The 27,863-nt window shown below is 59.0% G+C and overlaps 3 protein-coding genes and 1 long non-coding RNA gene across 8 annotated transcripts; 1 reads left to right on the top strand and 3 right to left on the bottom strand.

The window, feature by feature from the left end:
• Positions 1-327: 327 nt before the first annotated feature.
• FAM50A (family with sequence similarity 50 member A) lies at positions 328-6,709 on the bottom strand. 3 transcript variants are annotated; one of them, XM_012539455.3, is made up of 13 exons: positions 6,488-6,708; positions 5,200-5,284; positions 5,002-5,101; positions 4,585-4,730; positions 2,453-2,529; positions 2,276-2,342; positions 2,059-2,120; positions 1,759-1,835; positions 1,477-1,531; positions 1,254-1,302; positions 1,091-1,161; positions 886-996; positions 632-775 (listed from the first exon to the last, which is right to left on the bottom strand). In XM_012539455.3, exons 1-13 carry the CDS (start codon positions 6,596-6,598, stop codon positions 767-769), a joined length of 1,020 nt encoding a protein of 339 aa, XP_012394909.1. In that variant the 5' UTR covers positions 6,599-6,708; the 3' UTR covers positions 632-766. The 3 variants fall into 3 exon arrangements, with proteins under 3 accessions (XP_033273971.1, XP_012394909.1, XP_049561121.1); XM_033418080.2 differs by lacking the exon at positions 1,254-1,302 and having other exon boundaries at positions 328-775; XM_049705164.1 differs by lacking the exon at positions 1,254-1,302 and having other exon boundaries at positions 1,759-2,120; positions 6,488-6,709.
• A 618-nt stretch (positions 6,710-7,327) lies between these two features.
• On the bottom strand, positions 7,328-13,258 carry GDI1 (GDP dissociation inhibitor 1). Its single transcript, XM_004286666.3, has 11 exons — positions 13,090-13,258; positions 11,797-11,904; positions 11,551-11,650; positions 11,275-11,409; positions 10,607-10,805; positions 10,215-10,346; positions 9,564-9,663; positions 9,058-9,229; positions 8,633-8,777; positions 8,454-8,508; positions 7,328-8,363 (listed from the first exon to the last, which is right to left on the bottom strand). The coding sequence occupies exons 1-11, from the start codon at positions 13,132-13,134 to the stop codon at positions 8,211-8,213; spliced, it is 1,344 nt and encodes a 447-aa protein (XP_004286714.1). The 5' UTR covers positions 13,135-13,258; the 3' UTR covers positions 7,328-8,210.
• A 652-nt stretch (positions 13,259-13,910) lies between these two features.
• On the bottom strand, positions 13,911-21,368 carry ATP6AP1 (ATPase H+ transporting accessory protein 1). Its single transcript, XM_004286668.4, has 10 exons — positions 21,152-21,368; positions 20,778-20,904; positions 18,319-18,393; positions 17,856-18,049; positions 17,387-17,427; positions 16,473-16,558; positions 15,828-16,069; positions 15,295-15,342; positions 14,982-15,213; positions 13,911-14,763 (listed from the first exon to the last, which is right to left on the bottom strand). The coding sequence occupies exons 1-10, from the start codon at positions 21,304-21,306 to the stop codon at positions 14,554-14,556; spliced, it is 1,410 nt and encodes a 469-aa protein (XP_004286716.1). The 5' UTR covers positions 21,307-21,368; the 3' UTR covers positions 13,911-14,553.
• Positions 21,369-21,435: 67 nt separating this feature from the next.
• LOC117199217 (uncharacterized) lies at positions 21,436-27,638 on the top strand. Of its 3 annotated transcripts, XR_007474963.1 has the most exons (4): positions 21,436-21,910; positions 22,441-25,047; positions 25,544-25,670; positions 27,321-27,638. It is a non-coding gene; the product is annotated as an uncharacterized LOC117199217 (long non-coding RNA). The 3 variants fall into 3 exon arrangements; XR_007474962.1 differs by lacking the exon at positions 27,321-27,638 and having other exon boundaries at positions 21,437-21,910; positions 25,544-26,853; XR_004480422.2 differs by lacking the exon at positions 27,321-27,638 and having other exon boundaries at positions 21,444-21,910; positions 23,344-25,047; positions 25,544-26,853.
• Positions 27,639-27,863: the final 225 nt, after the last annotated feature.

Genomic DNA, 27,863 nt, shown 5'->3' with positions numbered 1-27,863 from the left:
TGAGCAGAGCTGGCCGTGGGTCGGGTGGGCAAGCAGTGAGTACAGGGCATCCACAGCGGCCTTCCCGTGTCCAGTCTGGGGAGAGATGCTGTGACAGGGATACAGGGTGGCTGGGAGCCACAGGCCAGCCGTGTCCCTCATGGAACGGGCAGCTAGGAGACACAAAGGAGCCCAAAGTCCTGGGCGGGAAGCACGGGGAGGAACGCCCTTCCTCCCCATGTAGGTGCCGCAGTGGGGACGAGCTGGGCCTGCTGAGGCCCCAGTGGATCCCTCCCACCCTCCCACCCCTGCCAAACACACGCTTTCTTGCAAGACACAGAGCAGAGATACTGTATAATCCCATTTATGTGGAACTTCCACAACAGACAGATCCACACAGACAGAAAGTAAACTAGGGGATGCGAGGGGCTGGGGGTCAGCTGCTAATGGACGTGGGGCCTCCTTTCGGGGTGATTCACAACACTATGAATGTACTAAGTACCCCTGGATGGTACACTTTCAAATGGTCACAATGGTGAATTTTATGCTATGTGAATTTTAGCTCAATAAACAAAAAAATCTTTAAAATAAAATGCACAACAGGTGTTCTAGCTCTGACGTGTGTATCTCTGTCGTAAAAGAAAAAGGCGGTAAACACAGCACCAGGGGCAGGGGCTGAGCAGGCCCCGTCACGTCTCGGGAGCAGGGAGCCGGGCGCCTGGAATCCTGGGGCCGCAGGGAGGGCGCCGCAGGGAGCCGGAGGGGCTGGGGCTGCGCTGCTGCCACATCACCGGATCTGGTGCAGGACGAGGGGACAGAGAAGGAAAGGTGAGCTGAGCAGGGCCGGGCGGGCCTCCCGCCGGGCAGCCAGGCCAGCTCCCACCCAGTGCTCGAGGGCTTCTGTACCGTGTACTTGTCCCACTTCTTCTCAGGGTCGTAGGGCTCCCAGCGGCTGGCGGGGAAGATGTGCTTGTTCTTCTCGTACCAGCTCCGCAGCACCACCTTGCCCGCGTGCGACTGAGGACGGGAGAAGGGCCGGGCGCTGCGGCTCAGGGCTCAGGGCCACGTGGCTGGACCCCTCCTACCCGCGCAGTGCCCCTGCCCACCGTACCTCATCCTTCTCCACGGTGGCATCACTGAGCAGCCGCACGTCATCGTGAACGTCGAAATTGAAGAGGGGCCCTGCAGGGACAAGGAGACAAGAGGCCAGGCCCCGTCAGCTGCCGCCCCGTGACACGGGCAAGTGGCCGGGGGGCGGGGCCAGGCACACTCACCGCTCTTCCCTCGTGCCTTGGTGACGATGAAGTCATAGAAGCTGTGGTGCTACGAGCAGAGGGCAGGAAGGCGACAGCAGGTGAGCCACCTCGGCCGCCTGCAAGCCGGGTTCCAGCCCTGCCCACCCGAGCCGAAGACCCAGGGCAGGCGGGGCCCCCCTCGAAGCCCCCAGGTGTGCCACGGCCCGAGACCCTCCCCGCAGCCCCTAGAGAAGGGACTCACGTGGGGTATGATTAGGTCCTCCTTGATGTACATGAGCTGCTCCACCCCTGCCGACCTGAGGGAGAAAGGACCAGATAGCAGGTGGCCAATGATACCGGGGCACCAGAGCTAGGAGGCAGAGGCCCGCGATGCTGGAAGGGGGATGGGAAAGGGGGCACGGCCCCCTTCTCAGGAGCACGGCGCCCGGCGTGCCGCGAGCAGCAGCCGCCACCTGGGGTCCCGAGCGCCAGGGCTGAGGCTGCAGACTCCGGTGCACCCCGCTGCACGCCCGCGCAGCCCCACCTGAGCTCGCTGAAGTCTTTGCGCAGGATCTCGAGGGCCTTCTGCAGGAACTGCTGCATCGTGTTGCCCTTTTTCATCTGTGAGTGACCCAAGAAGAGGCAAGAGGGAAACCGTGCGGGGAAACCAACCAAGGAGTTGGGAAGGGAGGACGGAAGCCCGGAACCCTCCTCCCTGCTCCCCCCGAACCCCCAGGGGCCACCCATACCAAGGGATTGACAGCTCCTTCCCACTGAGGCCAAAGGAGGCTGGGCCCGAGGGGCGAGGGGCATGGGGCACGGGGCGCAGGCCCCGCAGCGTCACCTTGACTGTACGCCGGTGCCCAGAGCCATCCCAGTAACTGAAGGTGATCTCGATCTCCTCGCCTACAAAACAGAATTGCCGCTTGGCCTCCAGACCCCGGTGTCCCCACTCCCTGCCAGCTCCCTGGGGCTCGGGGCGCTGCCCAGAGCAGCGCTGGCAGGAGCGCGGGTGCGGCTCCCAGCCCCGGGCCACACACATCCCCCTCCGGGAGCCTCACTCTTGATCTTCTCCTGCTTGGCTTCCCACTCCTGCCGCAGCTCCTCCCGGAGCCGATTCTCCTCCTCCTGGAAGAGAAAGAGGCAAAGGAGGGAGGCCCAGGGCTGCCCAGGGGGCACGCAGGGCCCCACTTCCTGAGCAAAAGCCTCTGCCAGGGTCGGGGTCAGGCCGCCTTTACCTCCCGGTCTCGGTCAGGCAAGAAGCTCGTGTCCACATCTGGGTTCTTCCCCAGTTTCCTCTTCTTTGTGGTGATCTCTGGAGCAAAAGGAAACACAAGGGTCAGTGGCACGATGGCCCTTGCCTCCGGGGCACCCCAGACCTTTGTCACCCAGGCCTCAGCTCAAATGCAACCTCCTTGGAGGCTTCTTGGATTGTCCTGGCCAGGACGCACAGCCCTCTTCACAGCACCTATGGAAACCTTTATGAGAGGTGCCCTTGCCAAGGGGCCTTCACCTTGGTCTCCACTGCCAGCAGCTGAACAGGAGGCTGGTACCAAATTGTTGCCCCATCAGCTGTGACCTGGAGTGCCTCGGGGGACTTAAGGCCTCAGTGCCGGTGCCAGAGGGAGAGAAGGTCCTTTGCACCAGAGGAGCAGGACATCCACATCTGACGTCTCATCCACTCTTCACGACAGCCTCAAAAGGTTACGACGTTCCTTTTTACCAGGAGACGAAACTGAAGCCCAAAGTCCTATGGTTGCTACTATCAGAACCCGCGGGGAGGAGGGAAGGAGAGGCCCCACTTGGGCTCAGGCCAGGCCTGACACCTTGGACTCTGCAACTCACTTTCCCCAATTAGGACACAAATGAACGAGAACAGTGATTCTTTAACTTGCTGGTCTCGGCACCCTGGACAGTCTTACAAGTCACCAAGGACCCCAGAGAGCTCTTGTCCCTGGGAGTTGTAACCGTTGACAGTCACCAAACTGCAAATTAAATCTGGGAAGTGCCAAAGACTCGAGAACACGAAAGCATGCATTCTATCAGCTGTCGGAGGGAGGGCGGCATGCCATGTCACGTGACCTCTGGAAAAATCCACTGCACGCTCATGAAAGAACAAGAGTGCAAAAGGCCAAGAACGTCTTAGCACAATTATGAAAATGGTTTTGACCTCGCAGACCTCTCGAAAGGGTCTCGGAGACCCCCAGGGGTCCCTGGAGCACTCTTTGAGAACCGCCGACCTAGAAGACAAGCCCATACTCCAGGGCAGGGGTTCCAGCGCCTGGACAAGTTACAAAAATTCCACGCCAGCTACCCATGGCTGGGCCCCGGAAACCAAACCTCCAGGGGGAGGGAAGCACCCTCAAAGCCCCAGTGACACACAGAGAGGTTGAAAGCCTCCCCCCAGACCCGTGCTGTCCCAAAGGTGGCCTCTGCCACACAGATGGGCAGCTCACACCAAATGGAACTGACCTGCCCGTGGGAATATTTTAGATACCAAATATTACTAGTTACTGTTACTAAACAGTAGTGAGACTACCCCAGGGGTTTCCCCCCGGGGGGCTGGCAGCCTCTTCCTCCTGACAGCACTGGCTGCTCCCCTCAAAGCTGTCCCAGTGCCATCCCCTGCCGTGGTTCCCCAACACTGATCCCAGGCCACCACATCCTGGCCGTCACGCTTTCTAACCCAGGCCAGGCCTGTGCTGCATCCTCCCCGGTCCTCAAATGCGTCCACTTCTGCCCGCTCAGCTTCTGGGCACACTCATCTCTTGACTCTGCATGCTTCTCACCCGCCTCTCTCTGGGTGCTAATGAGATTCCCCTCACCCTGAAGGCCCAACTCAATTTTCCCCCCCTCCCTTGGCCCCAGCGAGACACACGCTTCCCTGTGTGTCTCCCACCAGGACAGGGACGGCACCCGGCTTCTGTCCGTCTGCCTCGGCCCTGGCCCGGCCGTGAGCGGGTGCCCAGCACACAGGGGCCCCATGGTGACCTCAGCCTTCCCGAGTCGTTCCTGTGGCCCCTTGTTCCCTTGGGCAAGTCCTGCACTGTCCAGTGAGCAGCCGCTTAGTTTCTGCGGTTGGGTCAATTTATACTGAAATTATTCAAACAGAATTAAGTTTGGTGCCCAGCCACACGAGCCCCACACAGCTGCCCAGGGACCACACAGCTGGTTCCCACTCAATCGGCCACCAAAAGCGAGCCCCCCACTCAACTTTGCCACGGTGAAGGCTTGGCCCTTTCCCTCCTGCCCCAACTTGTGAGGTCCGGGACCCCGAATGCGGCGGGCAGTCAAGGCTGTTGGCAGAGGTGCTTCTTCACTTGCGAGCTGGATGCCAGGACAGAGCTCTGCCAGCAGGACCTGCCCCCACCTTCCCTCTCCAGCTCGTCATCGTCCATGGTCGCCTCCTCCTCCTCGTCGCCTGCCTCGTCCTCTTCCTCCAGGGTGAAGGACAGGCTGGAGATCTTCCGCTTGGCCTCCTTCTTGCGCTCCTTCTCTCGCAGCTTCTCCAGCTTCCTGCCGAGGCATGGGTGGCCGTCACGCATGTTCCCACCCCCAAGGCCCCTTCCCCGACCCAGAGCCACCTGTGTGCTCAGTGCGGGTCCCACTCAGCGCAGGCCCAGAGGAGTCCTACTGGCCCGGGGCACTTCAAGTTCACGGGCAGGCAGGGCTCTGATGATGAAAAAGGGTCCCCCCTCCCCTTCCACGTGCAGGACCAGCCTGACCCGCCCCCAAGCACGAGCTCCATCCAGAGGGGAAGGCTGCTGGCTGGGAGGAGACGACCCACAGCTGCAGCTCCTTCGACTGCTCCTTCTTGGCCAGCTGCTTCTCCCGCTCCTTCACCAGGGCCTCCTGCTTAGCCTTCATGTCGTTCAGGGTCACAAGACCTGCGAGGTGAGGAGACGCGGGGGCAAGAGGCGGTCACCCAGAGTCAGCCATGCAGCCGGCCTCAGCCCGGGAGTGGGGACACAAGCACTTTGCTCACCCACAGTGCTGGACTTGAGCTCCGCCTCCACGGCATCATAGTGCGCAGAGAACTTCTTGTCAATGTTGGATTTCATTATGTTCTCCTGTCCGGGAGGGAAAGCAGCAGTGAGGGCACCTGCCACCCCACCATGCAAGTGGGGACCTGGGTTCTAGTCCCAGGTGTGTCCCTAGACTCACTATGATGTGACCTTGGGAAAGACATGTCCCCTTCCCTTGACAGATGGAAGGTTCCACAGGGCTGTGAGAGGCTCTTCCAGTGCCGAGGGAACCAAGTGGGGTCGTTTCCCCGTGCCATCTGTGCTGCTCCGGCCCCTCCACAGGTCCCACTGGGAACCAGAGCTCACTCAGTGGTTGGTGTTCTTCACGCCCAGCTCTTAGGCTGAAGCTCTGGAGACCCAAGGCCAGGAGTGCCAGGAGGGAGCAGAGAGTGGCTGGCGGCCCGGTCCCTCACCGAGCAATGCTGCTCCCTCCTGCCCCAGATGTTGCCAACAGCTTCCCACGAGGCCTCCTCACTCCAGCCCAGTCCCATCCCACTTGGTACCAAGTAGGTCCCTCTCTGGCCAGCAGCCTCCACAGGTGGCGGCCAGCAGAGAAATGTACCTCCGTCCTGCCACTGAGTCCGCACTGCGACAGTGGGGCTGGGGCACAAGTGTAAACCGAGGCAGCACCGGGCCTCAGCATGCAGCCACTTCCTTGGGCCCGGCTGCCACAGTACCTAAGGCCTGCCCTCCCCTTGCGCCGAGGCCCTGCTCTTGACTCTCCCCCAAAGGCCTAAGTGGAGGGCTCCTTCCTTCCTGACGGCCCACTGCCATTGGCCACTCACTGAAGCCCTTAGTGAACCGCGAGCACCCCAGACCTTCCTGCCTGCCTCTGTCCCATGAAAAGGGCTCCAGAATGAGTCCGGTGGATTGGCTGGGGCCCACCCTTCCTGATATCCATTGGATCTGGGCCTGACTCTCAGGGCTGAAGGGCCAGAGAAAGAATGCTCTGTGCCCTCGAGGATCGCCCCAATGCCAAAAATGTAACCATTGAGTGTGGCTCCTTCCTGCTAGAGGCTTGTCACAGCCCACCTCCTCTCAGCCTTCTGCGCCCATTTTACACATGAACAGACTGTCGTCGGCTCATTTCCGCCCCTTGCTAGAGATCGGCGAGCAAGGGTCCCACCCCCACTCGCCGCCCGCGCTCTGCTCCCGCTCCCCGGGGCCCCGCACGACCCCAGGCGGCGGGAGCAGAGCACGGGCGGCGGGCCGCGCGCATGCGCCGAGGCGCCCCGGCCCAGCCCGCACCTCCGCGATTCTCTGCTTCATCTGCTCCATCTGCTCGCGCTGCTTCTCCCGCTTCTTCATCAGGTGCATGGCGCGGCCCGCCTCGCTCGCGGCACCCTTGTACTGAGCCATGGCGGCGGCGACAGCGACAGCGGTCCGGCCGAGTCTCACGGGCTGCAACGGCTGTGGAGTCGGCCGTGCAGTCAACTGACCCCAGCGCCGTGACGTCGCTACCGGGGAACTCCCTGCCACCGCGCCCCGCCCCCGGCACGTGACTGCGTGCCGCCCAGCTCCGCCCCGCTAGCGGCCCCGCCCCGCCGGCCGCCGGAAGCTGGACGCCGCGGTCCCTCTCTTTATAGGTTCCCCATCAGTTCCTCAACAATAACCGCCGGTACGAGGCTGGGTTCCCAGTCCTGCTTCCCTCTGTTGACCCCAAGGCTGGGCCCCCGGGCCCCTCACTTCCTCGATGTTGATCTCAGTCTAAGGGCAGATCCCCATCCCCTCGCTGACTCCCTGCCTGAGAACGTCCTGGTTCCCCCTGCTTCCTTGGCTTTGACTCCCCTCCCAAGACTGGGCCCCAGCCCCGCGGTTCCCCAGGCCATGAGGCTGGGCCTGCGCTTCTGCTTCCTCCACCTCAGCCCCCACCCCAGGCCAGACCCCTCTCCCTCGATTCCTCTCACATTGACCCCTTGGGCAGCGTGATGTGACCTGTTTCCTTCCTGATGGAGTCACCTCTTACAGCCATCAGGAGCAAAGCTAAACCCCACGCAGTCCCAAGCCTGGGTAGGAAAGGAGGACAGCCCAGGGAGCCAAGGCCCTCTCCAGATGCAGCTTTGGGGAAATAAAACGAACGATCTGGGCTCAGGTTTCAACACAGTTTTATTGGGAGGTTTTCTTTTCTGTGAAATACACTAGAGGTTGGGGAAGGGGACACATTCACTTTGCAAGATAAGGGTTTCCCACCACTAAGGGGAAGGAATAGGGCAGGGCACACGGGGTTTGGATCCATTTTCCCACCTCCTTCTGCTTTGCTCACATGTCTTTTCTCTCTCAGCAAGTACCAGCAGACACAAAGACAAAAAACAAAAACCAAATCAACCTCCAATGGGGCCACACCCAAGCCCTCTTCCTTCCCAGGCTGCACCAGGGTCGCCAGGGTTAGGAAGGCCAGGCCAGGGTAGCTGCTCCGCAGCCCCAGGCCGCACCGTGAGGCTGCAGGGCACAGTGCTCCCTTCTCACACAGGGTGGGCCGAAGTTAATAAATTAGAATAAATTACGGGGGTGGGGTAGGGAAAGGACTGCAACTTTGTGCTGGGAGGGCCCCTTCTCTCCAACACACAAGAGCTGGTGGGGGGAGGCAGGGGGCATCTCCAAAGGCCACTAGAGCAGGGGTAAGAGCGGTGGGGGCAGAAGTCAGCTTTTCCTCCACGTTCCTCCCGAACAGAGCAGAAGAATTAGGGGTGGGGGGAGAGACACACACAAGGAGAGGAACCCCCTTCTCCCAGGATAAGGAAGGGCCAAGAAAGAGGATACTAACCAACCCCCCCCCCGCCCCGTCTCCCAAACCATCACTAAGGTTAAGGATTTGGTCAGTGAATCAATGAGGTGGATGACAGGAATGTGGTGGGGGAAGCAGAAGATGCTGGAAACGGGGGTGCCCAGCCACGCCCATCTCCCCAGCCCTTGAGGAGAACAGGCTCAGGTTGGGGCAGAGGGTACCAGGGGCTGGGGCCGGGGTCGGCAATCACTGGTCAGCTTCTCCAAAGACATCGTTCTGTTTGCGCTTCATGTTCTCAAAGTCAAAAGCGGAGCCTGCCATGCGCTTGTAGATGTCTTTGATGTCGTTGCAGGTTGTCTCAAAGTGTGTAGTGGCATCATAGGAGCAGGAACAGAACACCTGGAAACAGCCAGCGCCCGGGGCCCGAGGTGAGCTGGGCAGGGGCCCTGGGCGGGCAGCCAGGAGCCGGGGCCAGGACAGGCTGCTTACCTGGCTCTCAGAACCATCGTCGATGGGCTCGTACAAGTCACTGATGGCCACAAACCTGATGGGCAGATGGAAGGGACGAGACAGGTCTCACAACCAGCCTTGCCCTCCCTGATGCCCACCCTCCGGCTCCTTGGCTCCCTTCTCCCCCCAGCTTCCGCCCCAGCCCCCCAGCCCCTCACTTCTGGTCAATGGGCTCCAGCAGCTCCAGGGCCGGCTCAACCTCCTTTTCGGGCTCTGCGGTCTCCACCGTGGTGCTGGCGATGGCAATGTACTTGCCCTGCGCGGCCACATTGTGTGCATAGGAGATCATGCACACGTAGATGTCTGTCCGCAGGAAGGGCTTGGTTAACACGGGCATGTGGGGGGCCAAGCTCAATTTTGGCCCGCCCACCCTCCCCAGCCCTGCACAGCGGGCAGCATCCAAGCTGCCACCCTCACGGAGGAGAAGAGACCAAGCCAGCCAATGCCTTGGACCTCAGGTCATGGGGACTGCAGTGTGGGTCCCTGTTCTCCCATGGAGGGGTCTGGCAGGGAGCCAGCCCCCAGGCTGAGGGGAAAGGCATGAGCCACACCGGAGAGAACACGTGACTTCCTCCAGTCCTACCTGACTTCCTGTTGACCTGGTTCTGGGGGATGATGATTTGGCAGGAGTTGGCATCATTGGTGTTCTTGATGGGGTGGCTGAGGATACAGATGATACGGATAACCTGGCCAGCCTTCCGCACGCGGTCTGGGACGTAGCTGGGGTCACAGATCAGCTGCTTGCAGCGGGCCACCTGTGAAAACACCAAAAGGCCTTGTCCCTATCTAATCACACCCCTCGGGGTTTCAGGGCCTGGACTCACGACGAGGGCTGGCAGCTCCGGCAGGCAGGACACTCCCACAACATGCAGCTTCCTCCTGTACCTCGGGGAGGGGGGCCCTGATACGCAGACGTCTGCCAACAAGATCGGCTACATAGTCTTCTTCTGGAGCCCCGGTCCCCAGCCCGAGGCCCTCAGAGCCGAGCAGCAGCGGACCCAGCAGAGCCAGGGTCACTGGGAAGAGCACCTCTAAGGAGGGGGCGAACCCCGCCCAGACCAGCGTGCCTGCGCGGCGGGGACGGCTCACCTCTCCCTCGGACTTCACGCCCACCACCTTGCCGTTCTCCATGATGATGTCATCCACGGGTTTGTTCAGCATGTAGGTCCCCCCGTAGATGGCACTCAACCTGTGGTGGGGAGAGTGATGGTGAGGGCGCCCTCCCAGGACAAACGGGGACCAGTGATACTGCGCCACCTGCCCCTACCAGCACGAGGGTGCAGAGAAGGCGGCCCCAGGCAGGCAGAGCTCAGGAGACCTGGCGGCCCTTCCCAACTCTGTCGCAGCCACACACTCAGGACTGAACCTGGAGTGCTCCTTCCTCTCCGGAGCTTATCGCCAGAATGCTCGGCGAAGGGCTAGCGTGAGGGTGGCTCCTCACGGAAATGTTCTGGGAAACAGAACGAAGGGCTCTGGAGAATCCGACTCGAGGTTTCCAGGCCCCGTGCCCAGTCCTAGCGCTGCCTGACTCAGGCCAGGAGCCAAGCAAGCCCCCATCTGTGGTTCTTCAACTCTGAACGTCAATACCCCACTGTGGTGTCACCACCCAAGGATGGAGTGAAATGAACTAGGACCACAGTGGGAAAGTACAAAATGCTGTGGAGGTACCCAAGGGGGCCGTTTCCATCGCTGGCCTCAGTCCTTCTTGGGACCGCCAACCGACCGAAGCCACGCCCTTACCTTGCAAAGCCCTGGGGCAGCTCGCCAAGGCCATAGAGTGGGTACAGATACGGGCTCTTGCCATACCGGGCCAGGGACTCGCTGTACAACTTGATGCGGTTGATGGTCTCAAGACAGGGCTGGTCCAGGTAGCTGGGGGGATGGGGTCAGAAGAGGCTCCAACAGCAGGACCCCCAGTTCACCCCACCCAGGCACCAGGCCAGCCTTCCCACCACCCTCAATGGCCTGGGGAAGCCCACGGGTCAACTGTAGGGAAGGGACAGAAAAGGCGACAGGCAAGCGAGCACGAGGCTGAGTACGAGAGGCGTGGGCCAAGAGAACAGCAGGCAGGAGCAGGTAGGGCAGGGTGAGGGCCGGATGAGGGGTGGTCTGCCATGCCAGTTTCCCCTCACTCATCGGTGCGGTAGAGCGCCAGGGCATGGCCAGTGAAGTCGATGACATCCTGGCCCAAGTCAAACTTCCGGTAGACGTCACGCATGCTGGTGTTCTGGGGGTCAACGCCCTCGAAGGTCTTGGCGTCATTCTCATCAAAGTTTGCCACAAACACCAGGAACTTACGGAAGCGCCGTTTCTCAAACATGCCCATCAGATCTGCGCGGGCAACGTGAAAACAATCATTGCACCACAGACAATGAAACTCTCCATCCCACCAAGGAGGCGGAGGAAGCGCGCACCCTGGCTCCCAGCTGAGTTCTCTTGCTGACCCCCACGTGACCTCAGATGAACCCCTCTGTGCTTCTTGGCCTCAGTTTCCCCATATGTACGAAGAGTGAGTCGGGCTGGACGGCTCTGAGGGCCCTCCCGGCTCCGACACTTGGGGACGTTTCACTAATCAGGTAAAGCCCCTGTCAAAACCTGAAGTCTGTCAAGGACTCCACATCCCTTCCGCACGCGGACTCCCCTCCTGGCAACCAGCGGGAGGCATGGCCCAGGGCACAGAGGGGTGACAGAGCAAGGGGCTTCCGGTGCGGTGTGAGGAACGTGACCTTGGGCAAGGGGCGCCCTGCTCTGGACAGCTGCCCCGCCCCACGATTCCCCGGCTCAGGGGACCCACACTCACTAGAAGCCAAGGCTTCAGTCTCGGTGGATGGTACTTTGTAGATCTTGCCCCCCTTGTAGACAAAGCTGCCCTCCACCACCTTGAAGTCCAGGTAGCGCGTCACCTCTGTATACAGCAGCATCTTCACCAGCTGTCCTGCGGGGTGGTGTGGGCAAGGCAAGAGTCAGCGTGGCTCACTCCAGAAGCTCCACCTGGTCTGGCTGCCCTTCTCTGGAGTCTGACCCTCCTCTGGTCATCCCAATCACCCCCCCATAATACCTCCTTCATCTCCCTCACCGTTGGCCATGAGGAATTTGGGGATCAAGTCAACGTTCCAGTCTCGGCCCCGGCCCATCGTCTCAGGGGGCCCCTCCAGCAACTGGAAACGCTTATACAGCTGCAGGCAGAAGAGAGAGACCGAGATGCACCTCAAGGACCCCCCCCCCGCCCCCACCCCCCGCCCAGAAAACCTGGGGAGCTGCTTCGTTCCGCACCCCACACGAGAGGTCAACAAGGGATGGGCCTGGGCCCCAAGCACCCTACCTCCTCCAGGGGGGTGATGGAGGAGCTCTCGCCCCCATAGTAGGGGTTCCGGTCCATATGCAGCACCTTCTTCCCGTTCACGGACATGATACCCGACAGGATACATTCCTGGGCGAGGGGCGATGTTCACTGCACTCCTACCTGCCCACATTCCCACCAGGAGCCCTGATGTATTCCCCACCCCAACCCTGAGAGGAGAGCAAAGCTGGAAGGACTGTGCCCCAACGGACAGCTCCTTCCATCCGTGGCTGGTCGCCTTGCCTAAAATTGGGGGTGGTGCTTCATTTGACCACGGCTTCTTTTCATAACCTTGCTAGGCAAAAAGGTGAACAAGGAAGACCGTATCCAGCAGACACACGCAGGGTCTTCCAGCAACCCAGCTACCAAGAAAATCATCTACCTACGTAGAGCCCCACAGAAAAGCAGATAAAACACAATGAACCTCAGGGACGACCTAGCTGCACAGCCAAAGGGACCCAAGCGGGAAGCAAAAAAAGGCTTAGTTAGCATGGGACTGAAATCCCAGGCCCCACCCTGGACTACTCTTTCCTCAGAGAGGAGCTCCTGACCGTGAGCCTTCCCAGCCACGGAAGGAGCTTCTGCACCCGACTGAAGGGGATGCATCTCTCAAGGCAGCAGTCCGAGGGGGTTTGGGGGAGGGTAAACACCCTCACCAGTCACTGTCATCAGCCCAAGGACAAAGGCTGCAAATACGACTCAGCCTGAGGTCTCCACGGGAAACCGGGGTGGGGTAACGGGAATGTGGTCACTGCCCCCACTGCTGCTCCTTCTGGAACATTCCATGGGTCCCCGGGCCCCATAAGAACCCGGGGAGGCGGGATGAGGGCCCATCCTGGCCAGGTCCCCCGACCTGACCGGCGGTCCTTGTACTACTACATCCCCACCAGAATTAGCGCAAGATGGTAGGTGATGCTGGGCTGGCCTTGGGTGGGGGCCGGGTGGGCGGGGTCAGGAGCAACGGGAGACATCGGGGCGAGCGGAGGTGCGTTTTCCGGCCCTGCCGGCCGGAATAGGGAGGGCGGGAGGGGCCAGGGGTCGGGGCCCGGGGAGTTGGGGGGGCGGCCAGAAGAGGGGCCGCTTCTTGGAGATGGGCCAAGACAGTGGGTAGAAGCAACGTCGAGGGGGGATGGGCATGGGGCTGTCTTTTCGGGGACACGAACGCCGGGGGCGGCAGCGCCACGATGGCAATGATGGGAGGATGGGGCCGAGGGCTGCAGCATCCCGGGGAGAAGAGGGCGAGGCGGAGCCCCGGACGCCAGAGGCCGCACTTACGGTGAGGCCGGTCCCCAGCACGATCACATCATATTCCTCGTCCATGGTCAGGCCTCGGTGTCAGCGCCCGTCGGCTCCTCCTCCTCCTCCTCCTTCACCACCACCGCCGCCGCCGCCGCCGCCGCCGCCGCCGCCGCCGCCGCCGCCGCCGCCTCCGCCGCACTGGACCAAAGATGGCGGCGCTTCGGCCGTAGCCCGACCCCTCCGCCGCGTCAAAGAGTCCCGGCCCCTCCCCGCCCCCGCCGCGCCGACCGGGGCCACCGCCTCCCCGGGTTGGCTCCCGTGAGGGTTGCTGGGGTCCGGGCCCCAGCACCAGCGCGGCTCTGCGGGCAGCGTCCGCTCGCCAACGGCCCTGAGGGGAGAGCGGGCGGGGCGGGAAGGGCGGGGCGGGCGGGGCGGGCGGGGCGGCTCGGCAGCCGGTGCTGAGGTCCGCGAGGGATCCGTGCGCGGGAGCCGCACGCGCCCCGCCCCCCGGGAAGCTCAGCGCGGCCCCGCGGGTTGGGTGCGCGCCGCTGCGGCAGCCCGAGGCGGCCCCCTAGGGACGTAGGGGCGGCCATTGTCGCGGCCGTCTCCACCCCCTTCCCGGGCGCTGACCGCCCCCGCCCTCCTTTAGTCGGTTAGGGACGCAGCTTGCTAACAACCCTCTCGGCCTCCCCTGGCCGCCGGAAAAGCAGCCCGCAGGACGGACCCGTGCGAGACCCTCCCGCCTCCCTCTTGGTCGCGCTAGGCTACGGGTACCTTCGCACGCCTCCTCCGGCAGCCCTCAGCCAAGCGCATCCTCCCTTGTGCCCAGCGCAGAAATGAGTAACAAGAGGCCCAAGCATGGCGACCCGTCTTTATTTTATTAGGAAGGAAACCACGAGCACCCCAGGCTCCTGCCAGGCACCCAGAGATCACACCCAGCCCCCCTGCCATGGAGGTCCCTTCCTTCTCAGGCCAAAAAAAAAAAACCCAGTGCACTGCTTATCCTTAGCACAACATCACCAAAAAACAATAACACCAGCCAAGCAGGACAGACAGTTAAATAGTACTTCCACACCCCCCAAACTCAGGGAACTTCCAGCTCCTGGCTGCTACAAGGAGCCCCACAGAGCCTGGGGAGGGAGCAGTGGCTACACTAAAGCACTTATAAACAGCAAGGGGCGAAGGTGGAGAAATGAGAATAAATAAGGAGAAAGGGGGAGGAGGACGGGCCCTAGAACTCACGGCCCCTTCCTTCACAATGACCAAGCCTGGGAAATTTGCCTACTGTCTACGCAGAATACATACACCTTGGTGATAGAGGTGGGGAGTGGGCAGCCCAGGGAAGACCCTCAGCAGGTTGAACAGAGAGCCAGACAGGCTAAGAGGAGCCAGGAGTCATGCTACCGTAGGCAGAGGGGAAGCCCTCCCGTCCAGCATGCCTCTGGTGGGAACGCGACGACCTGGACACCAGCACGCCCTCACCCCCCCGCAGACGCAGGGTCACACGATCTGCGTCAGAGCTATGGCGGGGCCCTTGTGGTCATCAAAGCGGTCCATGGTCTTGAGGCTGAGGATCATGTGCAGGCCGTAGGTGAAGATGAAGAGCATGAACAGGGAGGTGAGCAGCCCCATCCAGATGCCCGGGGAGAAGAAGCCTGCACAGTCACTGGCGTAGGAGAACTGCTCACCCGTCACGTTGAAGGCCTGGATCTGTGGGACAGAAAGCACCGAGTGGCCCCGCACAGGGAGGCCCAGTAAGGGCGTGGGAGCACCAAGGCGACAGGACTCTCAACTCCATTCCCAAGCCCTAACCCCAACCCAAAGCACACTGAGACTCTTCAGGCCTCTGCTCCCCCAGCCCCTCCCAGTACTGGGCTACCTCCACCCTGGGCTCCCCACCTCCGGGCACGGTCCCTCCCCCTTCCTACCTGGAAGTCCTGAAAAGTCATCTGCCAGAGAGAGGGCTGTGTGCCGGGCACGAGGAGATTGCCATTCTTGTTCAGACTGCTGACATACTCGCAGTGGAAGGAATAGATGCTGGGCCCCGTGACCTGGGAGGCATTGAAGTAGGCGACGGAGCCATTGCTGTGGATTTCAAGGCGCTCCAGGGTAAACCAGTGTCGGGCAGACACCGGGTAGAAGCGGTTAGCCAGAATGAACCTGGGGGAGGCCGTGGAGGTGTCAGGCAGCTGGAGAGGCCGGAGCCGCACGAGCCCACCCGCACCTGCCTCTCGGACTCACCTGAATGTCACTGTGGTACCAAAGAGCTGTTCGTAGGTCAGCACAAGCCTGCAGAGTCAGAGGAAGAGGTGAGTTTTCAGGTTCTGGGATGGCCTTGAGCATCTTAGAGCAAGTTCCTCAGGTATCCTTCTACCTAAGCTGTACGGGGTCCTCACAGCCACCTGAAGAGGCAGTGCCCCCCACTTGACAGACAGGAAAACTGAGGCCCCATCACACCCTAAGTCAGGAACCAGCCAGCACACAGGTTCCCCACCTCCAGCTGAGAGCTCCTCCCTCTGGTTCACCTGAACCCATGGCCACTCCTTCAGCTCCCCCTGGGGATTGCAGAGGCTGCCCAAGGGGGAAGTAGCAGGACCCAAGGTATTAACCACCGAGGTCGGGCCGAGGACGAGAAGGCGTGAGGAGGCAGAGCTCTGAGCAACGCCCACTCAGGAGCCCTCCGCCAGCCTCCCCCCTGCCACAATGCCACCTGCATCCCCACGGCGGACAGCCCCCAACACATACTCCCTCAGTGGCACGTACTTCGCCCTTACCTGGCAACGGACTCGTTCCAGAAGGAGCCGGTCAGGTTGAGGCGGTCTTCATCCCCAAAGGTGAGGGAGGTCAGGTCCTTCCAGTGGTCCCTATATGCCACCGAGAAGTTTTGGGCCCAGAACAGGATCCGGGGGGCAGTGTCGTTGTAACTCACAGGGGAAAAGATCATAGGCGATGCCGACTGTCTTTGCAGCAGCTGGCGACCCAGACCCCCAGCCACCAAGGCTACATCGCGGGCCACCTGCAGAAAGAGCCCACAAGCCTTCTCTCAACAGCCCTGGTTCTCTCAGCAGGCCCTGAAACAAGCGGCCTGCCCTTGCGGTCCCACTGGGCACTCTCTCCACCATCTCAAGTCCCACCAGTCACGCTCATACTCAAAGCTTCCTTTGGGAAGCCTTCCCCTGGTGGCCCCTAAGCCTTTGTGATGTTTCTCGTCTCTGCACCTTAGGAACACTTGGACTTACTGTCCGAATACGCCAGCCAGTAAGGCTGTTGGGGTGAGATGGGCAGCGGCCGCCTGGAAGGAGGAAGCAGGACTTCACGGCTCACCCACGCCCCCCGCCCCGACATCTGCCCGGAGGAGAAGCCGGCCCCCCTCCAGGCCCCTGGCCACACATCCCGGAGCCCTGGGCAAGGGCACGTACCCTAGGAGGGCGGACTGCCGTGAGGGCCGCCGTGTACGGAACGTCTTCCGACTTGAGCACGCTCAGCACCTGCCCGATGACCTCATCTGAGGAGCAACGGGGGGGGGGGGGGGGGGCGGGCAGAGAAGCAAGTCACAGGCGGCCGCTCGCGGCCATGCTTGCCACTGCCCGTGAGAACCCGCCCGACTGTCACACGGCAGGGGCGAGGCTGGGGCCTTCCATGCACCCTCTCAGAGGCTTCTCTTGACGGTGCTCAGCGGGATCGCCGTGTTGAGCTGGGGAGCGCCGGATGTCTGCCCTGTGCGGTCCCCGTCGCCGGCAACCGGCACGTCCTCTGGTGGGACGCCGAGACCCTCGCAGAGCCGGGTCCCAGCAACCTTCACTGGTGTTCGCTGTTTCCAGCAGCCGCTTCTCATCATCCCCCCAGCCCCAGCCTCCCCCCGGCCACCGTGGCCCCAGTCACTGAATCCCTAATGCCACATCCTAACTCAGTGGAGGGAGGAAAGACAGACAGACACAGAAAACTCCAACTCTACACCCGGAAAGTGTCCAGTGACCTTGCCAGGAGGAATGACTGTCCTTTACAGCCAAAGGAAGACCAGTCCTTGGAACTGTTTTTTGAAACGTTGCTGGTATATTCAAGCCCAAACCCGAGGATTCAGGCCGCCTGAGTGGAAACTGGCTCCAGGCTGCACACGGAAGGCCCCTGGACACCCAACAGCTCTGCCAGGCTGGGCCCAGCCAGAGACGGCCGAGGCCTGGGGACCGGCGGGGCCCTGCTCAGCTGGCCAGTTGCTGCCAAGATGCAGGCGGGCCACCCTGGGAGGGCGGAGGGGCTGAGCAGCGCGGGCCAGCTCCTTGCGGCCAAGGGTGGGATGAGGACAGAAACCGTGCACCGCCCCGACCCCACTCACCGTTGCCTGTGAGCACTTCCTTCGGTGCCATCAGACCCGAGCTGGGGAAGAGACAGAACGTTAGAGACGCCCAAATCCAAACGGCCTCCGCTGCCCTGGGCCGCCGTCCTTGCCTGGTAGCCCCGCCACCTAGCACACTCGAGCTGCGGGCCCACTCCCGCCACCGGTACCTTTGCTCACCTCACAGCCCCGCCTGGAATCCCCCGGCCCTCCTCCCCCAGCTCCGGAGTCCAGCTCAAGTCCCTGCCACCTGCTCCGTGTACGGTCCCCGCTAGGCAGGCCAGCTCCCCGCCAGCAAGGCCCACGTCTGCCTTGTCTCAGGAGGCCCGACGGGCTGAGGTCCTTCCCGCCTCTTCTGGCCACACAGGCACCTTCTGGGAGGGCCTCAAGGTGCTAACGGGAGGGCTGTTCTCCTTGGCTGAGCTGCGCCACCGGGGCCTGGGCCCTGAGGCTAGAGGCCGGGCCGTACCTGGCTGTGTAGGGCAGGCGGATGAGCAGCAGGGCCGGGAGGCTGGCGTTGAGCTTCAGTTCCCGGAGGGTGGCCAAGTCCACGTGCAGGGGGCTGGCCCCGAGCTTCTCCTGCAGGTAAGTGGTCAGAGTGCTGACCGCATACCAGTCGACGGCAGGAAGCACCAGAGAGGAGGGGGCCAGGTCCAGGGCATTCTGGGGACAGAGCGGCAGGCGAGAGGATGAGTTAGCAAGGGGCCAGTGGACCCGGGCCAGCCTCCCAGACCTCTCTGGAAAGCCACGCCCACACCCACACCGGCTCTCATTCCAGGTGACAAAGAAAACACGCCACACCCCTGGCCCTGACACTAAGGCCTTTCTACCTTCAGCCAGCATCTCTGGCTCCTGAGGGGACAGTTCTTACTGTGCTGGGAGAGGGGGCGCAGGATGGCCTCCAGGGCCTGCAGCTGGGAGAGGACCCTTACCTCCAGGTTAGAGAAGGCACTGTCCTGCTTGTTTCCAAACACGCCACCATACGCTGTGAAGTCCTCGATGCTCAGCTAGTAGGGAAGCAGGGAGATGGCCTCAGAACGCTGGACTAGGGCCAGGGCAGGGGGCAGACACCTTCCCTGTGCGTTTGCAGGGCCAGCGGAATCTCATTTAGAGTCAAATTTGATCTGGTCCGAAGAGTGAGCAACGGTGTATTTTAGGGGTGGGGTGGGGCGGTGGAAGGTTCTGTCTTCTCCAGCACCCTCTTGGCAGGGTGAGGGAACAAGGAAGGTGGTCATGGGGTTGGAAGGAAGTCTGTGGGCAGCTGATTCATGGTAACCTCGGGAGTAAGAGTCAGCCACCCCCCGCGAGCAGACGGGAGGAGCTGCGGAGGGAAGAGGGAAGCTGTGGGGAGGAGCTGGGGGGCAGCCAGGAGCACTGGTTGCACGCCCCCCAGGGCAGAAGTCAGAGACAAGGAGAGCCTGCGCGCCAGCTGCGACAGGTAGAGCCGCGTCCGTCCGGTCTGGATGGGACCCTATGCAAAGGAGGGGGAGAAGTGCCCCTCCCTGCCTGGTTTTGGTGGAAGGGGAGAGAGAGGTGAGGATCTCAGAACATGCTGGAGAAAGCACTGAAGGCTTCTGAGCTCTCTGGGCCACAGTAGCCCCAACCCCATCCCTTTTCCTCTGCAACCTAGAGATGTCCTTCAGCTTCTGCCCCTCCATCCCAACTCCCAGCTTCCTCTGGCTTTTCCCGGTTAGGCCCAGAGGAGATCTTAATCAGCTTCCCTAACCTCCTCCTGTTTAGTATACATACTTGCCCGGCCTCCTCTCCCTTCTGGGCAGGAATGTTGACCCTGTCTGGCCACCTAAGCTCTCATTCTGAAAGCCCAGGAACCACCGCTGTGTCCTCATGGCACTCCCTGCTCGAAATCACCCAAGGCTTCCTGCCACATTTAGAACTGCAACCAACGTCTTCCCCCCTTGTCTCCCAGTTCCTTGGCTGACCATCTCCTACCCCTTTCTCTCGCTCACTATACTCCAGCCACACCAGCTCTTCCACGGGCTCACCAGGAGCGCTCCTTGCCCAGGGCCTTTGCACCTGCTGTTACCTCTGTCAGGAATGCCCTTCCCCTACAGCCACACGGCTCCATCCCTCCCTCCACTTAGGTCTCTGCTCAGATACCACCTCCACAGCGAGCGCTTGCCTGGTCACCCTTACCTTAAACGGCATTGCCAGTCACTCTGTCCCCTTAGTCTGCTTCCTTCTTCTCTAAGGACTACAGAACTGACATTATATCATACACCAACTTAGCATTTACCTGTCACCCTCACGACAATGTCAGCATCTCCGGGGGGGCTTGGGTTATTCTGCTCACTGCTGTGTCCCCAACACCTAGTACCTGGTACACAGTAGGCAGAGTCCATATTTGACAAATGAATGAATTGAAGGAATGCCATAAGACAGGGTGGGGATGCCAGCTACATGTTTCACACGGACTGTGAGAAATGTTCCTCACAGCCCTCTGATGTCAGTGGTGTCTTCATTTTACAGATGCGGAAAGGGGCACTTGCAGAGTATTTCACATGTCCAAAGGCCAGTAAGTAGTAGAACCAGAACTGAGTTCCAGTATGACTACATTATTTACCACCTCCTGGAAAGACTACAGGCCAGCACAGCCACCACCACCTGCCCACAGAACGACAGAGCAAGACCAAAAGGGGAATGAGCTATACAGGCCATCAATGAGGAACGGACAAGCAGAAGCTCGATAACCTCCCAAACGACAGTCCTACACTGCCCTAGAACCTTCTTGTGGTCTACGTGCCTGCTTTAGGAGCAGAAAGACCCAGATGGGAGGGTAAACAGTGTGCTGGATATGAGCACAAACCTGGGGTGGAGGGGTGTTCAACAGACTCAGGCTGGAACCAGCTGTGGCTTGCACAAGCCACACAACTTCAGCCAATCCTTCTTTGGCAGTAAAACCGAGATAATGACATCAGCTCAGCATAGTGCGAATGAAGCACTCAGTAAGTGATCATTCTTCGATTCTCTCTCTTACGATGATTACAGTTAGAATCACGACTCTGTCACCCATTAGCTGTGTGACCTTGGGCAAGTCATTTGCCATCCTTGGGCATCACTCTTCTGATCTGTAAACAGGGTTCATCATCCCCACCATGTAGAGTAGATCAGATAAGGGTCTGGCACTCACTGGGCATCTGGCCTCTGACCCTTTATTTCCCCCAATCAAGCGGGTGCCATTTCAAGGCCCTCACCATTCCCACTGAACGTTCTCCTACATGCCTTCCCAAGGGAGGAACCACACCTCCCTAGAGTTGGGACAAGGTCACTGAAGCTTCCCTTGAGGAATGGGCCTCAGTGTCCTGGGGCGGGGGGGGGAGGGGGCCTGCCTGCCTCCTGATGACCGAGGGAGAGAGGGCTGTGGCAGGCGCACCTTGTCCTGAAGGAAAAGCAGCACGTTGCGGGGGCCCAGCTCCAGGGCGGGGTCTAAGTAGGTAGAGAGCTGCATGTCGCTGGTGATATGGCCCTCGTGGGTGTCGGCCGCAGGAGCCCAGAGGTCTCTGGCAGGGGACAGAAGACGTGCTGTCAAGCGGAGGCTCATGGCTTGAGATCGGAAACCCACGGGCTCCCAGCTTGATGCGTGGGGCCCAGAGCTTAGACCCAGCCCACTCGCTATGGAGCCGCCGAGCAAGGGACAGTCCCCCTCTGGGCCCCGCCGCCCCTCGCCAAGGACAGCCCCGGAGTCGGGCGAGGGCACCTCAGCCGACGCGGCGCGCAGCGCAGCCCGCCCCGGCCCGCCCCGCTCACCGGTCACTCGACCACAGCACCAGCGGCACCTGCTGCTCCGATGCCACCGCCACCGCCGCTGCCGCCACCATCACCAGCGGCAGCCATGGCATGTGCCAGAGCGCCAGGGACCGCCGCATCCCCGCCCGCACTCGATCCACCGCCGTCGCCGCCATCAAAACCTCTCGGCCTCCACTGCCTGGACCCACCGCGGCCGCCGCAGATCAGGTGACCGTCGCCCCCGCCCGAGCTCCGCCTCGAGCCGCCATTGGCCCGGGCGCAAGACCGCTTTCCAGACCCTCAGGTTATTGGACGAAGTGGGTGCCACTCACAGCCGCTCCTTTTCACTGGTTGGCTGTACGTGTCTCCAGGCGCGCAAGCTCCAAGTAGGAAAGGGGGCGGAACCGAGCTCCGCCGGCTCCCACAGCCTCCTGCCCCTCTGCGGACGCCGCGGGTTCCAACCCTGCAGAAGGAGCGGGGCGGAGCGGGCTCCGCTGGTTCCCACACGCACAGCTTCCCCCTTCCCTGTTTTAATCTTCTTAGTGCTTAAAGTAGCAAGAGTGGTTTCTTTTTCCTGCAGATGGACCCTCCTTTATACAGGTAGGGAGAGAAGAGGACGCCCAGGATAGCGTCCAGAGGAACGCCAGCACTTACTATGGGCAGGGAGGAGGATCCAGAAGAGAGATCGGAGAAGGAGCATCAAAGAGGAGGGGGAAACCCAGGGAAGTTTCAAGCACACCATGGTTAACAACGTCATTCTCGACTGCTGCCAGGAAGCAGGTAGGATGAGGACAGAAAACTTTCTTGTACTTAGCAACACCAGTTTGGTGAGAGCGATGTCAGTGTGAGGAAGTGGAGACACGGTATAGATTGTCCTTTCTCGAAGTTTGCCTTAAAGAGAGGAAAGAGACAGAGTGACAGCTAGAGTCAGAAGATGAGAGACACCACCTCAAATAAATTGGGAGACTTTCATCTTTTTCTGCGCCTTAGTTGCAGCAGGCGCGCTCCTTAGCTGCGGCATGTGAACTCTCAGTTGAGGCATAGCATGTGGAATCTAGTTCCCTGACCAGGGATCGAACCCCGGCCCCCTGCATTGGGAGCATGGATTCTTACCCACTGCACCACCAGGGAAGTCCCTTTCTGTGCCATTTTTCATTTCTCATATTAGTGACCATTGAAATCTAGCGGGTGAGTATATGGGTGTTCACTGTAAGCTTTTTTTGACCTTGGTACATGTACTGGGTTGAAGAGTATCCCCCTAAAAGTCATGTGTATCCAGAACTTGTAAATGTCACTTTATTTGGAAACAGGATCTTTGCAGATGTGATCAAAATAAGGTCATGCTGGATTAGGGTGGGCCCTTGTAAGAAGAGAGAAATTTAGACACAGACACACAGGGAAGAAGGCCAATTGATGATGGAGACAGAGTTTTGCAGCTGCCAACTGAGGAACTCCTGGAGCCACCAGAAGCTGGAAGAGGCAAGGAAAGATTCTTCCCTAGAGCTTTCAGAGGGAGCACAGCCCTGTTGACTTTGGACTTCTAGCTTCCAGAACTGGGAGAGAATAAATTTCCGTTGGTTTAAGCCTACCAGTTTGTGGTAATCTGTTATGGCAGCCCTGGGAAACTAACACGCTATATGTTTGATATTTTTCATAATAAAACATATAGGGAAGGACTTCCCTGGTGGTGCAGTGGTTAAGAATCTGTCTGCCAATGTAGGGGACATGGGTTCGTGCCTGGTCCGGGAAGATCCTACATGCTGCTGAACAACTAAGCCCGTGCGCCACAACTACTGAGCCTGCGCTCTAGAGCCCACAAGCCACAACTACCGAGCCCACGTGCTACAGTTACTGAAGCCCACACACCTAGAGCCCGTGTTCCGCAACAAGAGAAGCCACTGCAATGAGAAGCCCGCGCACCACAACGAAGAGTAGCCCCCGCTCGCCACAACTAGAGAAAGCCCACGCGTAGCAACAAAGACCCAACGCAGCCAAAGATAAATAAATAAATAAATTTATTTAAATATATATATAGAGAGAGAGAGAGAGAGGAAAGTTTGATCAGGCCCATTGCTGGCAAGGATGTCAGGAAATAGAGTCTCACCTACACAGTGGTGAGAGTATCGATTGGTAGAACTTTTTGGGAGGCTAATTTGGCAGCGTCTAACAAACTAAAACGTGTCTGACCTTTAACCAAGCAGTTTCCCTCTTAGGATCCATTCAACAGAAGTACTCATCCAAGCACAAGATGCACATACAAAGAGATCCACTGCAGCGCCGTTTGTAGTTGCAAAGATGTGGGCACTTGTGACTAGACACTGGGACACTGTGCCCCGCCACTGCTGCTGCCGCCCCTGCCCCTCAAACACCATCTCCCTGGCAGGATTCAATCTGCGTGCACACGAGAAGGGGGACGATGCTGGGAGCCGCTGCACCGTGTACACAATGACTCCCACCCAGCCCCATGGAGCTGACAGACCATCGGTCACCTGCACTTGTCTGAGAAACTGCTTATGAGATTGTAGTCATGGTTGTCACACATGTGGCTCTGACTAAGACAGTGGCAGTTGAGCTGAAGACAGGAGGTGGGCTTGGCATGGTCAGGGAGGACAGTGGCTGAAGGTGGCTCTTGGATGTCTCTGAGTTGGGGACTGGGAGATGAGATCAGTTGGGGACAGTTAAGTCTGGGTTGTTTGTGGGGCCCCCAACTGGCCATGTCCGGGCCAGCTGAGGGGAGAGGTTTGTGCTGGAGCCTTCTGTGCCCCCAAAACCCTGGGAGAGGTTGGAAGTTCTAGTGCCACGATCTGATTTGTATTTGAAAAGGCGGATCTGGCTGTGGGAGCAGAGCGGATGATAGGGATGGGAGTGCCAGCAGAAGCCAGGAGGAGGCTGTTGCCATCATCTGGGAGAAAGATGATGGGGGCCTGGCCAGGGTAATGGAGGGGCAGAGAGGGAAGGCAAAAGAGACTGCAGAGGTCACTGCCTCAGTGTTGGTGCAGGACCGAGGTTCGACCAGGTGGCATGATGGTGGGGCAAGGGCCCCAGGAGCATCTGAAGTGAGAGGTCGAAGCCAGGGCAGCCAGCGGGGGGGTGGGGAAACCAGAGCCCCTCATGCTCAAGCCCTCCCCTGGCCTTGCTCTTGCTGTCACTCGCTGCCCTGGGGGTCAGTTGCATCCCCTCGGTCTGTCATTCCGTCACTCACCAAAGTCCTAGAAATCTTTCTCGGCCCAGCACCTGGGGGGGGAAACAAAATGAGGACCCCCAATTGGGGCATCACGGTAAAGTCAAAGTCCTCCAGGCCCAGGACAGACCCGGCAAGGGACACGTTTTGAGAGGAAAGTTCTATAATGATGCCACAGGAGTGAAAGCTGTCGAGGGAAGGGACAGAGGCCCCAGGGATCAGAACAGTGACACAGGGTGACAAGAGGAGCCGATGGGACTTCTGTGGTGGTCCAGTAGCTAAGGCTCTGCGCTCCCAATGCAGGGGGCCCAGGTTCGACCCCGGTCAGGGAACTCGATCCCACAGGCCACTACTAAAGATCCCGCATGCTGCAACTAAAGATCCCACATGCTGCAACTAAGACCCGATGCAGCCAAATAAATAAATAAATATTAAAAAAAAAACAAACGAGGAGCCAATGGCCATGGGCAGACTTAGGAACACAAAGGGCACCATTTAAATAAAGTTTCAAGGCAAAGACTTTCTCAAAAGTGTGACCTTGCTGGCCAGCAGTCTCTTGCTCACCATCCTTAAGGGAGAAAGTCCCGTGGCTACTTTTCTTCTTCCCTCAGTTCCCGGAGGTCCCTGGAGTGGTGACCTCGAGGCTTCCTGAAGCGGTTGCTATGGGCCAGGCACTGAGTCAGACTCGGACCCTGCCCCTCAAGTTCACAATCTGATCCGGAGGAGATGCAGAATAGTGAGTCACAGCCCAGGGTGATGGATGTTCCAAAGGGGGAGACACGGGGCTGGGAGGGAGCCACAAAGGGGGGCACCACCTGAGTCTGCTTTGACCACAAGGTGACAGCTAAGCTGAGTCACTCGCTAACTGTTGACAGCGCCCACGAGCACCTTCTGTCCGGTGCTTCATTAAAACCCTTCTGGGCCCCCATCAACTCCATGTCTGCTTAAATTGTTTTAATATAATGTTGGACACATTCCAAAATATGTGTAATATCTGTGTGCTACGTAGGTTACATATGTTACGTAGACACTTGTGGCCTGTGTCTTACACACGTTGCACATGATGCGTTATTTTATGTGAAATATACATACACACCCACCCGACTCCACAGAGTGCTGCCAGTTCCTGGGCAAGAATCTGCCTCCCCCAATCCCTTTTTCCTGCCCCACGCCCAGAAGTAACGGCTACCCTGAATTTGTTGTTTATCATTCTCTCTTTTTTTCTCTTACAGGTTGACCACTTCAGTATGTCCCCCTAAACAGTCTAGTGCTCAGTCTGCTCGTCCTTGAGCTTGACGAAATGGCATCATCCTGCGCGGGGGACGCGGGTAGCATCGTGCCATCCTTGCTAGTCTGGTGGTAAGCCTTCCGCGACCCTGGTTTCACTCTTTCCTTGGTAGGTGCCGGTGCTCCCTACCGTCCCTGTTTGCCGGGAGGCTTTTCATGACCTACGAACGCAAGATGTCTCAGGGGCCGCGGCAGACGGCATCGTCGTTCACAGTGATTCAGTCTCCCCCTTCCCTTAGGAGCACCCCTCCTTGCCCATTTCCAGGCAGGAGACACACTGGAAGAGACAGGTTCCAGGGCACCCCACCGTAGCTGGGATCCGGGGATCAGGAGACCACCAGGGTCCCTGTGGGAGTGTTACAACACCCGCACAGCAAGTGACTAGGCACTGGAACGTTGCTGCTGAAACACTGAACTCCATGCTGTGCTGGGCGTGAGACAGGTGAAGGGGCGGGAAGGGCGCCATCGCCTCACCCCTGCATCCCACATCATCTCGAGTGTGTCCCCAGGCAAGGTGGAGTCCACACCCTGAGCCTGCTCACCCAGACCACCTCTCAGCCCTCCCAGGCTTGCCTTCCCCACACACTCCTTGCCCCCCACCCCTACACTGGCCCAAAAAAGAAAAGTTGCAAAATCCAGGTGTACAGCGCAATGACTTAGCAAAGCAAACAAAAACACTCCCTTGGCATCACCAAAGTCAAGAACTCAAATGTCTACCTCCCCAAACCCCCTCATCCCCCTCCCATCACTTCCTTCTCCCTTCCACCGAAGTGACCACAAACCTGATTGTTGTGATAATCTCTTTGGTTTTTATAATTTTACCAATTGTGTCAGTCCGTCCAGGATGCTATGACAAAGTACCACAGACTGTGGCGTTTACAAACAGCAGAAATTTATTGCTCACAGTTCCCGAGGCTGGAAGTCAGAAATTAGGGTACCATCAGGGTAGGGGAAGGCCCTCTTCCGGGTTGCAGACTTCTCATTGTATCCTCACTGGTGGAAGGGGTGAGGGAACTCTCTGGAGCTTCTTTTATAAGGGCACTAATCCCATCATGAGGACCTCACCCCCATGACCTCATGACCTAAGCACCTCCCACAGGCCCCACCTACTAATACCATTAGGGGATTAGGTTTCAGTGAATTGGGTGGGGGGACACAAACATCCAGGCCATCACACGAGATAAGCAGGCATCCCTCAATATGATGATTTTGTTTTGTCTGTTTTCGGACTTTATATAAATGGAATTAATCAGTATTACATTTTGTGTCTAGATTCTGTGCTCAAAATTAGGAGGTTAGGGACTTCCATGGTGGCCCAGTAGGTAAGACTCCGCGTTCCCAGTGCAGGGGGCCCGGGTTTGATCCCTGGTCGGGAAACTAGATCCCACAAGCCACAACTAAGAAGTCCGCATGCTGCAACAAAGATCCTGTGTGCTGCAACTAAGACCTGGCGCAGCCAAAATAAATATTTAAAAAAATTGGGAGGTTAATGTGAGTCATTGCATAACAGTAACATGACTGCTATTCCCCTAGGGAGATGTTCTGCCAGTCATTGAGCCCTTCTAGTGTTGAGAGACATCTGAGTGGTTTCCCACTTTAGCTAGCACGGCTAGTGGTGCTGCCAATACTTGCGTATGTGCACATATATGTGCATTTCAAAGGGTATATATATCAGGTCATAGAGTGTATGTACTGGGCTGAATTGTGTCCCCCCAAATTCAGGTCCACCTGGAACCTCAGAATGGGACTTTATTTGGAAAAAGGATCTTTGTGAGTATAATTAGTTAAGATGAGGTCATAGTGGAGTAGCGAGCCCTAATCCAGCGACTGGTGTCCTTAGAAGAAGAGGCCATACAAAGCTGGAAGCAGAGATTGGAGTGAACTTGTGTCTTCAAGCCAAGGAACACCAAGGATTGCTAGCCACCACTGGAAGCTAGGAGAGGGGCAGATCCCTCCTCAGAGCCCCCACAAGGAGCCAACCCTGCCGTTACCTTGACCTTGGACTTCTGACCTCCAGCACTGTGAGAGAATAAATCTTTTGTTGTTTTAACCCTACCAGTTTAGGGTGCTTTGTTACTGCAGTTACAGCAAACTCATACAGTACACGTATTTTCAGCTCTGCCATTGTTTCCTCTTCTATGAAGTGACTGCTCACATCAATCTTCCCGTTTTTCTATCCGATTGTTTATCCTTTTACTGATTTATAGGAGTTCTTTATTTATTCTGGGTGTGAGCCCTGCGTTAGTTACGTGTATTACAAATCTT

This window comes from Orcinus orca, chromosome X (assembly GCF_937001465.1).
Source record: "Orcinus orca chromosome X, mOrcOrc1.1, whole genome shotgun sequence".
NCBI classification, from domain to species: Eukaryota; Metazoa; Chordata; class Mammalia; order Artiodactyla; family Delphinidae; genus Orcinus; species Orcinus orca.
Note: the sequence above shows the minus strand (reverse complement) of the source record. Positions and strands in the feature narration are given on the sequence as shown.

Excerpts from the sequence above, each read along its gene's own strand:
- FAM50A (XM_049705164.1), bottom strand. The coding sequence starts at position 6,598 with ATGGCTCAGTACAAGGGTGCCGCGAGCGAGGCGGGCCGCGCCATGCAC. Across the intron at positions 5,102-5,199 it reads GCTCAAGTCCAGCACTGTGG|GTCTTGTGACCCTGAACGAC; the intron begins GTGAGCAAAGTG and ends CTCACCTCGCAG. Across the intron at positions 1,162-1,476 it reads AGGACCTAATCATACCCCAC|GGCCCCTCTTCAATTTCGAC; the intron begins GTGAGTCCCTTC and ends TTGTCCCTGCAG.
- GDI1 (XM_004286666.3), bottom strand. The coding sequence starts at position 13,134 with ATGGACGAGGAATATGATGTGATCGTGCTGGGGACCGGCCTCACC. Across the intron at positions 10,806-11,274 it reads GACTGAAGCCTTGGCTTCTA|ATCTGATGGGCATGTTTGAG; the intron begins GTGAGTGTGGGT and ends TTGCCCGCGCAG. Across the intron at positions 9,230-9,563 it reads GCGTGAAGTCCGAGGGAGAG|GTGGCCCGCTGCAAGCAGCT; the intron begins GTGAGCCGTCCC and ends GTGTTTTCACAG.
- ATP6AP1 (XM_004286668.4), bottom strand. The coding sequence starts at position 21,306 with ATGGCGGCGACGGCGGTGGATCGAGTGCGGGCGGGGATGCGGCGGTCC. Across the intron at positions 18,394-20,777 it reads TGCTTTTCCTTCAGGACAAG|CTGAGCATCGAGGACTTCAC; the intron begins GTGCGCCTGCCA and ends CTTCCCTACTAG. Across the intron at positions 16,559-17,386 it reads GGAAGTGCTCACAGGCAACG|ATGAGGTCATCGGGCAGGTG; the intron begins GTGAGTGGGGTC and ends GTTGCTCCTCAG.